At 44.5% G+C, this 12655-nt stretch overlaps 1 protein-coding gene across 10 annotated transcripts in view; it reads left to right on the forward strand.

The window, feature by feature from the left end:
* Pcnx (pecanex homolog) overlaps positions 1-12655 on the forward strand; it is a 141012-nt gene that overhangs the window by 102471 nt on the left and 25886 nt on the right. For all 10 annotated transcript variants that reach the window (XM_006516090.3, XM_006516089.3, XM_006516091.3 and 7 more), the window contains 7 exons: positions 255-346; positions 1655-1764; positions 2043-2148; positions 4673-4765; positions 8863-9013; positions 10831-10972; positions 12007-12184. In XM_006516090.3, coding sequence (XP_006516153.1) covers positions 255-346; positions 1655-1764; positions 2043-2148; positions 4673-4765; positions 8863-9013; positions 10831-10972; positions 12007-12184 — 872 coding nt within the window. The remainder of the gene's footprint in view (positions 1-254; positions 347-1654; positions 1765-2042; positions 2149-4672; positions 4766-8862; positions 9014-10830; positions 10973-12006; positions 12185-12655) is intronic.

Below are 12655 nucleotides of genomic sequence, written 5' to 3' on the forward strand. Positions count from 1 at the left end.
CTGGATGCCTGTAGCCTGAGCACTCAGGAGGCTAAGACAGGAGGATTGCTGAGAGTGACCGAGCTAAAAGTGAGACCCTGTCTCAATAAAATATCAGAGCTAGAAGTGCTTGTCATGTCAAGTCTTGTGGAAAAGATGCAGTGCTGGATTGTTAGTCACGTGACTGGATAAGTGCCGCGCCATCCCTGTGCTTCCCGTGCTTTTGAGTGTCAGGGTTTCTAAGATCCCGGTTTTCTTCCTCCTTTGCCATCTAGCCACCACCAGCCTGCTGGCAGCACTGTACAGTTTCCTGTGCAGCATTGTGGCCGTCGCCTTGCTGTATGGGTTGTGCTACGGAGCATTAAGGGTAAGTGGCAGGCTGGAGTGTGCTCTGTGTCTGTGTGACTGCTGATTCCTCCTGCCCTCCCTGAACCACATTATCACTAGTACCCCTTGCCTTCTGATGCTGATTAATACTCAGCTACAGCTACAGAGCAAAACAAAACAGAGCAACGAAACAAGTCCCAGGGCACAGTTGAAGATACATGCTGGTAGAGGGGCCCTGAAACACACTGCCCATTTGATTTACAGAGATGTCCTCAAGCCATGAGCCCCCTCACTCAGGCTAGATCCCATCAGTACATTTGGGGACCTGGAAAAACAAAAGAGGGCTAGGAACAGGGTCTGTCTTGAACTGCTGGCTACTACTAGACAATATTGGAAACCCTAGAGTTCAGGAACAAGGAATTTTTAATGTGAATACTTCCTTTGTTTATATTTGTGGAGTCCAGAGGCACAGCGCAGTAGTCATATAGAAAGAGATTTCTGTTGGTGCTTGGTGGACATAGAAGTCATCAACAGAATTGAGTCATAGAGGAAGGCTGCTACTGTGGGTTGGCAAGGGAGACATGAGGGAGAACCCAAGAAATGGTGGTTTTCAAGTGTACGTAGTAAGACCCACAGAGTCATCAGACACATCAGAGTCTGAGAGGTCTTTTAGATTTGGAGTCTGATGAGCTATCAGACTGGACAAAAGTTCCTTCTTTGGCCTTTTGAGGAAGGAAAGTAAAATAACTTAAAATTTGAAAGGAACTAAGGGAATGTGTTTTGTGCTTTCTAGAACACAGCTGTGAAGCAGGTGGATGTGGTATGGGTTGTCTTCTAATTTTGTTGTTTAAAAAGTTCTGAGAGTTGATTTACACAAGTGTGAAGAGGGAAGTAAAATGAATACCAGCTATTCAGTGAGCTCTGCTTAGCCTGCGGAATGACAGCACCAAGCACGAGGGATTCTTCCTAATACGAAAGAAAGTCTCATACCAAAAGAGGGCAGAGAGAAGAAAGCTGAAGACAAAAGGAATTTAGTGCCTGATCCAGGTCTCCAGAGAAAGAGAACTTTAATGTGAGATGTGCACTTGAGAGGCAGAGGCAGGGTTGGGAGTTCAAACTCAGCTACAGCTACATAGCAAATTTGAGGTCAGCCTGAGCTACATGAGACCCTCTCTCAATGAAAAAAAAAAAGGAGTCTAAATTCATTTGGAATAAAGTTCAGTTACGAATATAGCTAAAACATTTTACACTTTAAGTTTGCCGTCCCTAAAATATTGATGTAAGAGGATTGATTCGCTGTTGGGTATTTAAGGTTACACGCGCCCTTTTCTCTGGATTTCTTCCTCAGGATTCCTGGGATGGCCAGCACGTTCCTGTGCTTTTCTCTGTCTTCTGTGGTTTGTTGGTGGCAGTGTCCTATCACCTCAGCCGACAGAGCAGTGACCCGTCTGTGCTCTTGTAAGTGAATCCACTCCTGCTGTGGGACATTTAAGTTGGCATTTCTCATAGTCCAGGCAGCTCCTTCCCTAGTTCCTGTCAAGTGTTTTGTCCTGCTCTGTCTGTGTTGAAAATACATTAACTTTGAGTCATGCTGATTTTGTTAGCTGAAATGTATGTTGTTAAAGATTCCATTTTTACTTTTTTATTGTGTGTCTGCTTGGTGTGTGTGTGTGTGTGTGAATTTCAAGCTTCATATGTATTTTCTGCTAAAATACCTTTATTTTTTTCAAATAAAGCTCTTTGATGCAATCCAAGATTTTTCCCAAAGCTGACGAGAAGAACCCAGAAGACCCTCTGTCTGAGGTGAAAGACCCTCTCCCAGAGAAGCTCAGCAACTCTGTTGTAAGTGTGGCTCTGTGAGCCATGGCCGCGGCGGGTGGTGGTGTTATACGACAAGTACTTTTCAAAGTCTTTAGTAATTGGACAAAATAAGTGTTATTAAATATAGTTGATTGTATTCAGTCTAGATTTAACATCCTAGGTAAGCATCCTTCATCTCAAAAGTCCAGAAGTCTTGACTGGACGCTAATACTGTTGAGTGCTAACAGCATCACACAGGGAAAGCTGCACGCCTGGTCTCATGCGACCAGTCACAGTCCAAGCACAGGCTCCGTACAGTGCTGCTGACCGTCACCTTCAGACTGTTAGGCACACATGGAAAATGGATCTTACTGTTTTATGTGCACCTCATCTCCTCAAAGTATGTCATGTGATAGATATATGGAAATATTCCCAAATTCCCAAAGATCCGCAGTTTCACATGCTTCTGGTCCTAAACAGTTTGGAGAGGAGAGCGTCAGCCTGCGTGTGAGAAGCCCCGTCCTCTCACAGGTGGTCTCAGTAGAGAAGAGAAGGTCAAAGGGTCTCGTGTTGAGTAAAATCAAGTCATTTCATTGGTACTGGAAATTGGTCCTCAGAGGAGACAAGGCTCTGGACGTTGACTACAACAGTAGTCTCTCTCAAGCCTCAGTTCACCTCCCATGGTTTCATTTACTAGCAGCCAAATCTAGGCCAACAGACCCAGAAATAAATAATTTGTAAGTTTTAAATTGTACAGCAGGATGAAATGTTGTGTGTTCTACTCAGACATGAAGCATGCCCTTGTTGCTGTGCACACCACTACCATCTACCAGTTCCTGAGTAGCCCCTCAGTTATCTGTATAGCTGTATGGTGAAGTACCGTCCATAGTTTTAGGTATCCATGGGGACCAAAGAACTTAACTGGTTAAACTGTTTAAGATAAGTTAGATTGTTATCATTCTTGTTGAATTTAGAAAGAAAGAAGGAAGGAAGGAAGGAAGGAAGGAAGGAAGGAAGGAAGAGAGAAAAAGAAAGAAACCCATGACATCTGCTTCATTTCTCAAGGGTGATATAAAAAGTATGTTTTGTGGCCTGGAGAGATGACTCAGCAGTTAAGAGCACTACTGCTCTTGCAGACAACCTGGATTCAGTTCTCAGTACCCACATGACAGCCTGCAATTGCTTGTAACTCCAGTTCCAGGAGAGCAACACCTCCTGGTGTCTGCAGGCACTGATGACAAGTTGTAGATAGGCATGCGTACAGGCAGAACACTTAAATACTCATAAATACATAGGAAAATTTAAAAATGAGGGCTCCAGTCGCAAGGAAAGAACAGTCTTGTGGCTTACTGTGCTGACTAGAGCATACATTCCCAGCTCAGCTTACTGCCTCAGATGTCTCTGTAGTGACGTCAGAAGGGAGTCCCAGCGATTCACACCAGCTTTGTAGAACAAAACACTTTATTTTTCTGTTTTATTTTACATTGTTTTGTTGCTGTGCTGGACATTGAACCCAGGGTCTTAAAACTTGCAAGGCAAACACTCTACTCTTGAAACTATATCCCCAGTCCCTTCATTTTACATTATTTATGTCTGAATGATGAACTTACCTGAATATTAATTGAACATAGTATCTATTTTCAGTGAATGTGACTGCTTACAAATTCTTCTAAGTGACAAACTATCTCACGATAAAACTGAAAGAAATTCTCTTTTGACCTTGGTTTCTGTGTTAGTGTTAAGCATGGTGGGATGTTAAATGTGTACAAGTAAGTAGGGTGGCCAGGGAGAGCAAGAAGATCGATTGTGTTTTTACTACAGAGTTGAGTATGCTTCCAAAAGCTCAGAGCCTGAACTGCTCCCAAATCACCATTCAAAAAAACAAAAAACAAACAAACAAACAAACAAAACCACTTGAGTTTTTAGAACATTTCTGTGTCTGGAGTTTTAGTTCAGGGATCCTCAGCTGGCTGAGTCCACAGAAGCTCTCCGAAGGCTGAATGAATTCCAGAACTGGAAATGTTCTTGGTCCTAAGTTCAAATAAGGGATCCTCAGCCCTGTGAGAACCACATACACGAGGGTGCGTGCAGCTTTGATGCCTCGGAAGATAGGCTTTTGTCTTTTCTGTCAATAAAAAAAGCAAATGTCCTGACCAGTGAGGGGAAAAGTCTTCTAGATGACTTTGTTTACAGCATTAGAAACTAGATGGGTTGTTTGGGTTCCTACCAAACTCAGAGGAAACCCCAAATATGAGAAAATTGAGGAAGAAAATAGAATTATTGTACATAATTATTTTATATGAGAAAAAAAACAAAAAAAAATGCTGAAGTGTGTTGGTGCAAAATTATCTTTTAAGCTTTACCGATTTGGGAAAAAAGGAGATTTTTTTTCTTTTAATTGTACGTAAAGGAAATCATGGTGGCCTTTGGGAGATGGAGGCAGGAGGATTGGGCAGTAAGTGTCATCCTAACTACATAACAGTTGGCATCAGGCTGGAATTCAGGAGACCTTAGCTCAAAAACAAACAAGTATATAACTGTTTACTTATTCCCCTTTGTCCCACAGAGTGAGCGCTTACAGTCCGACCTGGTAGTGTGTGTCATTATTGGTGTGCTGTATTTCGCTATTCATGTGAGCACAGTGTTCACGGCATTGCAGGTAAGGAGCCCTCTCCTCTAGTTTGGGTTGATAGAAAGTAATGTTACCAATGTATGACATTGTGGGAATGAAACATTTGGGTCTTTGTTTTGTTTTTGGTGTGTGTTGGTTTTTAGTAGTAACTTTTATTCCTTCACGATTTTATATGTATAGACTGTGTGTTCTTGTCACCTCTCCCCAACTTCCCTCCAGCCCCTACCAGCCCTATCTTTTCCCTGCTCACTATCGGTTTTGTTTAGTGTCCTGTATAATTGAACCAGAACCTAGGTTTGAAACTGATTATGAGAGCCTGGTAGGTTTATCATGGGGTCACAGCTGAGTACTGAGCCCCTCTCTTCTGGAATCTGTTGGCTGCCACAGTTCGGTAGTGGTCTCCCTGCCTATAGCTAACTGTTAGGAGAGCCTGACTTCTGTAGGCTCACTGCTAGAATACACTGCTGCTGTGAGTCCATGGTGTGGTGGCTGTGTTACTGCTTAGAGTATGGTATCCTGCTGCCCGTCTCCCCATCTTTCTGCCTCTTCATTCTTTCTGCCCGCACTTCTTCAGTGGTCCCTGAGCCTTGAGGAATATATGAGCTTTGCTTATGTATTTTTTCAGGTTTTCTCTAGGCTATAAGTCTTTGTGAGTGGCTGAGGAGCTTTTCCTGTTACTGCAGACATCTGAGGTGAATTGTGTGCAGTCTTCATTTCCTCTCTTACTGCTGGCTGCAGACTTTAGTTCTTGTCCGTAGTCCTTCCAGAGGCTCCCCAGTGTCTTTTTTTTTTTTGGGGGGGGGGGGGGAGTCTGAGACAAGGTTTCTCTGTGTAGCCCTGGCTGTCCTGGAACTCACTCTGTAGACCAGGCTGGCCTCGAACTCAGAAATCTGCCTGCCTCTGCCTCCCAAGTGCTGGGATTAAAGGCCATCACTGCCTGGCCCCAAGTGTCTTCTAAATGACATCACTTTTCCACAAAGCAAGTGATGCTAAAGAAAGCCCCAGTCAAAATGGACTCTTATAGAATCTCTTCTGCAAATGGCGTGTCCTTCTTTGTTCTCTTGGTCATGTAGACTGACTGGTACAGCATGGCATGCAAAGACACAGAGGTGTGAGCACGACAAAGTCAAGGCCATGGAGACTGTAGATAACACTCTGTCCTCTGGCCCTCATGATCTGTATCCATCCTGTATGCAAGATGTGCTTTTTCTGCTAAAGTCCCCCAAAGCCTTACTTGAGTACCACTGGGGAAGCTGCGCCTTGTCATCCGGGCAGGTGGAGGGATGGGTGAGCACCTCTGCTCATCACAGGCAGTTCCACATAGCAAGTTCTTCTATCTGAGCACTGCCCTTGCTTCATGTGAAACTCTCGTGACTACATTCCAGTGTTTCCCTATGCTGTCACTTCCTTTGGTCTCAAAGATGTCTGAGAATGTTGCTTGTTCTGCATATCTTTTAATCTGCACTCTGTTCCCTGGGTCATTTGGTAAGGTATTGCCTGGGGTGTAACTGCAGGGTGACCATTTCACTCTTCCAGCATCTGAAAGGTCTCACAAGGTCTTGTTGGTCCTCGTCTTCTGATGAGAAGTCTTGCGATTGTCCTGTCTGTATCCCGCTGTGCACAGTGTTTCTTCCTCTGTTGCTTATGTGATTTGTCTTATCACTAGTAGAGGATAATTCATTAAATGTACTTGTATGTGGCTTTCTTTTGCAGCTGAGGTTCATTTCTCTGATTCATACTTTACGTTAAGTTTTGAGCCATTGGGCTATTATTCTAGGATTTGTCTTGTTTTATCCTGTTCTCACTGCCACACCCCAGCCCACCCCAGTGACTCCAGTTGCATGTGTCTTGTGGTTGCCTGATGCTGTTTATTTCGGTTCTTTTCCTCTGGCTTGATGTTGGCTCTGTTGTTTATACTTCACTAATCTCCTCCTCTGTGCCATCATCTCTCATCAATCCCATTCAGAGTCCTTTCCATTTTATAATCTCTGATTTCCATCTTTAGAAGTCGGCTGAGGCCTTTTTTATATTGTATGTGGTGTTCTGGACGTATGGATTTGACTGTCATTCTTAAGAGCATCTTTATCTTCTGATCCTAACATCTATATCACTGGCGGGTTAGTTCTGATTGCCTGATTTTTCTGCCTTTACTCTGAGCTGTGGTGTCCTGATTCTCTGTACGTACAGATTTTTCCCACAATTTCACCTCTGTACACTTTGCTTACCAACCCCTCTGGTCTCCTAGCTCCCCACCACTCCACCCACCCTCCTTCCTACCTCACAAATAGCTTTTGTGCATTCATGTCTGCTTGTTTTGCTTTGTGACCCAACCAGGATTAACCAGGGCCATCTGTGTGACAGTGGGTTTAGAGCTACCCATTAGAATGTAGTGAGCTCTCAGCAGAATCTGTTGGCAGCCAGCTTTTGAGAGGGGCAGGGTAGACTAAGTGTTGATAAGGCCATGGCCTACTGTCTGTGGCTCTTGAGTTAATAGTCCTGGGGTTCTCTGAGCTCTGACCGAAAGCGTTTCACATTCCTAGCCCTTCCTCAGTTCCCACTCTCCTCGCACACTGCTCGCTGAGGTTTAGATGGTGGTAAAGTTACTTGCTTAGAGTTGGGCCAAAATCTGTGGCTTTTTTCTACATTTTGGGCAGTGTCTGTGTTCACTCTGTTCATTGTAAGAATAGGCTTCCCTGCTTCAGGCTCTGTCTAAGGTGTGAGCAGAGAGGTATTTAGAAGGCAGTCAGTGTAGTTAACCACAGAAACACATCTCCTGCATGGGTCTACTACCTCAGCCCAGACTTGGGTTGTTAGCCAGGCTAACAGTACTGGACATCAGTTCAGCACATCCCGCTATGGTCTTGAATGCATTCAGAGAACCCTATGGAAAATTTTTAAGTGGATGCCAACAGTGGAAATTTGCCCTTTTAGGTATTAAGTTCTGTATTTCCAGAAGTACTTGAACATGGTCCCTAGATAGTCTTAATCTCTTAATATCTTGATCCCCTCAGGTCTTGGTTTTGGTTAAAGCAGTTTATGAGGTGGAACGGGGCCAAGTTTAGCTAGACCACATTTGGATCTCCTTGTAAATAAGTAGGGATGGGCACCCTTAGGCCTCTGCTTGGTGTATGTGACCTTGAGCTTCCCCAGGCTAGCTTGTGGGGAAGGCGCTCTCCCGGCCCTGTGAGGCCTTGTGTTGTGTGCTTTGTTGTCCTCCTGTGGTTCTTTGCTCCTCAGACCGCCTACAGATCTCAAGGGTCTCCCCTGTGGTTTCCCTGTCCTCCCAGTTCCTAGCCCTCTCTTGGAGCTGTGAGCAGGGCCAGCACAATCCCCTCCTTGGTTCCTTACTTCTGGGCATAGGCTTATTTCTGTAAATCTTGCCTAATACAAACCACTGGGTCGCGGGTTGTATTTGATTTTGGTTCTTTCCTACGGGAGGGTAAGTCTCTGTTACTCCACTGAGCCAGAAGCAAAGGCTCACTCGATTATTTAATATTGTTAAGCATGTTTGCTTGTTTTTCTTCTTTCCAATTTCAACTTGCATTCCTGAACACTTAAAGTGAGATAAGGGCCAGTGTTCCTCAGGGTACAGCTGGACACTCGTTCATGTCTCAGTGGGCCTAGAGTTTTAGATGTATATGGCTCTTGGTGTTAATATCAGAAGAAATGGTGTTGATTCCTCCTGCTGTGAATCTGATCGTGCAGGGACCTGCCTCTCACAGCACAGCGTACAAAGACGTGCTCCTCATCCTGCTCTTCCTCCAGGACCTAGCTCATGGCCTTTACCTTCACTAGCTCAGACAGTGATGGAGAACATTCTTGGAGCAGGAAGCAACAATTCTAGCTACTTTCATTGAATGTAGTGTCAGACACCAAAGTAGTTACCATGCTTCAGATATGTGTAAGGGCAGTCAGTTAACAGTGGTGGCTTATTTAGGCAGGAAAAAAAAACAAAAACAAAACCCTACAAATACAGAAACAAATTTTGTTTTGTTTGATTCTAAGATTAACTTTACTGTTCCTCATTATTGGATGAAAACTGAAACCAAAAAAAGTGGAAGCTGGTCATGAAGCCAGCGAGGGCTCCTCACCTCCTCTCGCCCTGAACTCTGTCTGTCTTTCAGCCTGCTCTCAAGTACGTGCTGTACGCGCTGGTTGGTGTTGTGGGGCTTGTAACCCATTATGTGCTGCCTCAGGTGAGGAAGCAGCTCCCCTGGCACTGCTTCTCCCGGCCTCTGCTGAGGACAGCCGAGCACAGTCAGTATGAAGTCCGAAGTGAGTATGTCTCTGCCGCCCTCGGGCTCTGCCCACTCTGGTATGCCCGTGGTGAGTTAAGCAGACAGCATTGAGTCACGCTTTAGCTCTGGCTTCTTGCAGTGGGTTTGAAGCTTCCGGTGAAGTGTCGCCTGCAGGGCACTGTCTTCTGCTAAAAGAGCAGCAGCTGTGCTCCCAGGCCGTCTTCCGAGAGTAGACCTACACTTCCTGCTCTACCTCTCACACCTGTCCCTAGTGTGTCTGGCGTGTGACTTCTCTAACGTCCCCGATCCATCTTCTCCCTAATCAGTATACAAGCAGCTCAGTCCCCATCCAGTCCTCCATTTGAAAGGTTTTAATTTAAGCATAAGGAAGGAAGGAAGGCCTTTGTCCCTTATGCCACAAGAAACACTGTCTTACTTAAGAACAGTAGTGACAGTCCTTTCTGTAATTTCTGCTCAGATCTGGGTAAGCAGTGAAGTGACTGGAGAAGAGAGGAAGGCCTGTCCATTCAGCCAGCTTCTCCCTCCACTGTAAACTCTGACTCACTCTTCCTTGTCCGTTGGTCCTGTGACGGGCTGTGCTACACACAAGTGACTGAATGTAGCAAGCTTTCCTCCTTGGACTTGAGTGAAGTACTGTGAAGAGGGTGACTCAGCCAGTCATTTGAGTATGAGTTGATATTTTTGAAGAACATTGAAGCCTTTGAAGCTGTAGCAGAGTTGACTTTCTGTTCTCACAATGGGCCTCTTAATGAACCTGACTGAAGCCGTGTGGTCCTGGTGCTGCCCACAGCCTGGACGCTGGAGAGGCCACCGAATACTAATGAGCAGAGAGTGGGACGATGCTCTGGAGACCTTTTAGTAAGGGAAACTAAAGGAGACTGTGAGGCTGGTGCTGCCAGCCTCTGCACCGGAAACGTAGCCCACAGAGACAGGCTCTGGTTTGCTTTTCTATGATGAAGCATTTCCCACTTTTATATATAAATATACCAAATAGTTCATTTTTAAAATCAATAGTTTTATTGGTTGCTTTAATCAGTCTAAAATGTTTACAGATTTTGAATTGCCATAACATTTTTGACTTCTTGAAAATACTGAACTATAGAACTAAACTGGTTTTGTTTTGTTTTGGGGGGTGTTTTGGTTTTTTCTTTGTACTGATATTAGAAATGTAAAGACTGCCTAGCAGCCTGGCGTAGTGCTTTTAGAGAGCCAAAGAGCTTACCACCTTAACCACCATATGCCACTAGTGAAGAAACGCCTTATAAGCTGGGTGACTGTAAACTATGAGTGTGTGCATCTAGAGCATAGACTTTCCTATTGAGAAGTCAGGTGCTTTAGTAGCGCTTACTTATCTAGGATTGAGTACAGCCCGAGAACCTTTAGCAACTTTTCCTATATACAAATGTAGAAAATGAGAAAAATTATAGTGAAAAATAAGATCTCAAGAAATGAAATGCTGGAGATGCGGGTGCATGGTGAACAGTTGGCTCCTATGTGCTAAGGCCCCGGGGTGACACGTAGCTTTACACAACAGCTTATAAAAGTAAAGTTAGCCAAGTATGAGTTATGTCTAGGTCAGAAACTGTGTATTTGCGTATGCGTGTGCATATGCGTGTGTGTGCACCTGAATGTGTGTGTGTGTGTACACGTGTGTATGCCTGCATGCATGCGGTCGATCACATAAAAGTAGACATTGAAGTACGGGCTTCGTATGGTTTTGTACTCATAGCATTGAGCTAAACTTGAGTCCTAAGGCCATCCTTTCTGCTTACCGTATGCCCGACTGCCTTGAGCACTGTATGCATTGTGATCTCTGGACTTGTTGCCTCTCAGATGCAGCCACTATGATGTGGTTCGAAAAACTTCATGTGTGGCTTCTTTTTGTGGAGAAGAATATCATCTATCCACTGATTGTCCTCAACGAGCTTAGCAGCAGTGCAGAGACAATTGCCAGCCCAAAGAAACTAGATACAGAGTGAGTATATAGTCACCCGATCCATGTCCTTAGATTAGAACAATAATAAACAACACCTTACACACGTGGTGAAGCATCTTGAATCATTGGTCAGATGCCACTAAACATGTTTCTGTCACACGGCATCAGAAGAGGGACCGCTCAGGTGAAGATGTCTTGGTCTTCCCCTTTTTTGGGGGGCATCACTGTACTTTTATTGTTCTTGACTTTTTAATGCCAACCAGTATTTTATGCGAGGGTGCCTGCTAGATAGCTCAGCAGGTAAAGGTCCCTGCTGCTAAGCCTCATGACCTGAGCCCAATCCCTGGACCCACGGAATGGAAGAAGAGAACCGACTCCAGCAAGTTGTCTTCTGACCACCACACACGTTATGGCAAGTGTGCTCGTGCACACACATATGTATGCATTTATGCAAAATAGATGAGAAACCATAATTTTAATATTACAAGTAAAGTTAGCTTTGAATATTAAATGGCAGGTTTGGGAGGTGGCTGCTGTGTACTGTGCACATCAGACCATGTAGGGGGTCATTTGCCTACACAGTTATCCTCAGTCAGACTCGGTAGTTTTAGTTCCATGTTAGGGAGTGTTGGTACATGTTTCTCATGTATTAAATGCTGCTAGTATTAAATTGAAAAGCTAGAGAACCAGGTTTTAGAACTATAACTTTTATTTTTTTTTAAACATGCTTATTTATGTAGAAGATAAAATTCATAGTGTGTACTAATAAAGAATGTTGTATTCATGCCTTTCAGGGTTTCATAAACTTATCATAGAGATCACTGTTATTGTGTATCTATTTCCTGAGACAAAGGAGTTGCCACTGTGATCTCCTGAGTACTGGGATTACAGTTGTGTACACACACACACACACACACACACACACACACACACACACACCCCACTTCTGTACATCAGTTCCAGACGTCTGTCTGGTCTCTATCAAAAGCCTATGGAGCATGTGCTGGCCTCTGGCTGGTGGATGCTGGGTGTTTGCAGCACAGGCTGATGGGCTGTGCCTGTCTCTGCTACAGGTTGGGTGCTTTGATGATTACCATCGCTGGCCTGAAGCTGCTACGCTCTTCCTTCAGCAGCCCCACGTACCAGTACATCACCGTCATCTTCACTGTGCTCTTTTTCAAGTTTGACTATGAAGCCTTCTCAGAGACGATGCTGCTGGACCTCTTCTTCATGTCCATCCTGTTCAGCAAGGTAATCTATCACGGCACATCTGCCTCTGCAGAAAGAAACTCGCCACTTGCTGACGTGGTTGGCAAGGTTTCTGCTGGTGTTACATTTGACTGTTGGCTTCTAAGTAATAGTCTTCCTCTCTCAGCAGTTATTTTGGAGCATATTAAACCCATAAGAGCCACAATCAAAAAAGACTTACATGTGGGTGGACTGTGTCCACTGGCAGCAATGAGGTTCAGACAGATGTCGAGTACAAAGAGAAATTGCTGTTCAGTATTAGATTTCTCTCCTGGTTCCTTGTGACATTACATTTGGAACATATTTACTCCAAAGGGTTGAAGTTCAAGGGAAATGTATCCTGGGATAAAATACATGCATGTATTAGAGACAGGTAGAGTTTCTGTTGCCTCTACTCCTCGGTTTGCTGGCAGTAGCAGTAATGCTGTGATTGGCCAGAAGAGGGCACAGAACTCTTAAGAACACCAATCCATA

Source organism: Mus musculus, chromosome 12 (genome assembly GCF_000001635.26).
Source record: "Mus musculus strain C57BL/6J chromosome 12, GRCm38.p6 C57BL/6J".
Classification (NCBI taxonomy): Eukaryota; Metazoa; Chordata; class Mammalia; order Rodentia; family Muridae; genus Mus; species Mus musculus.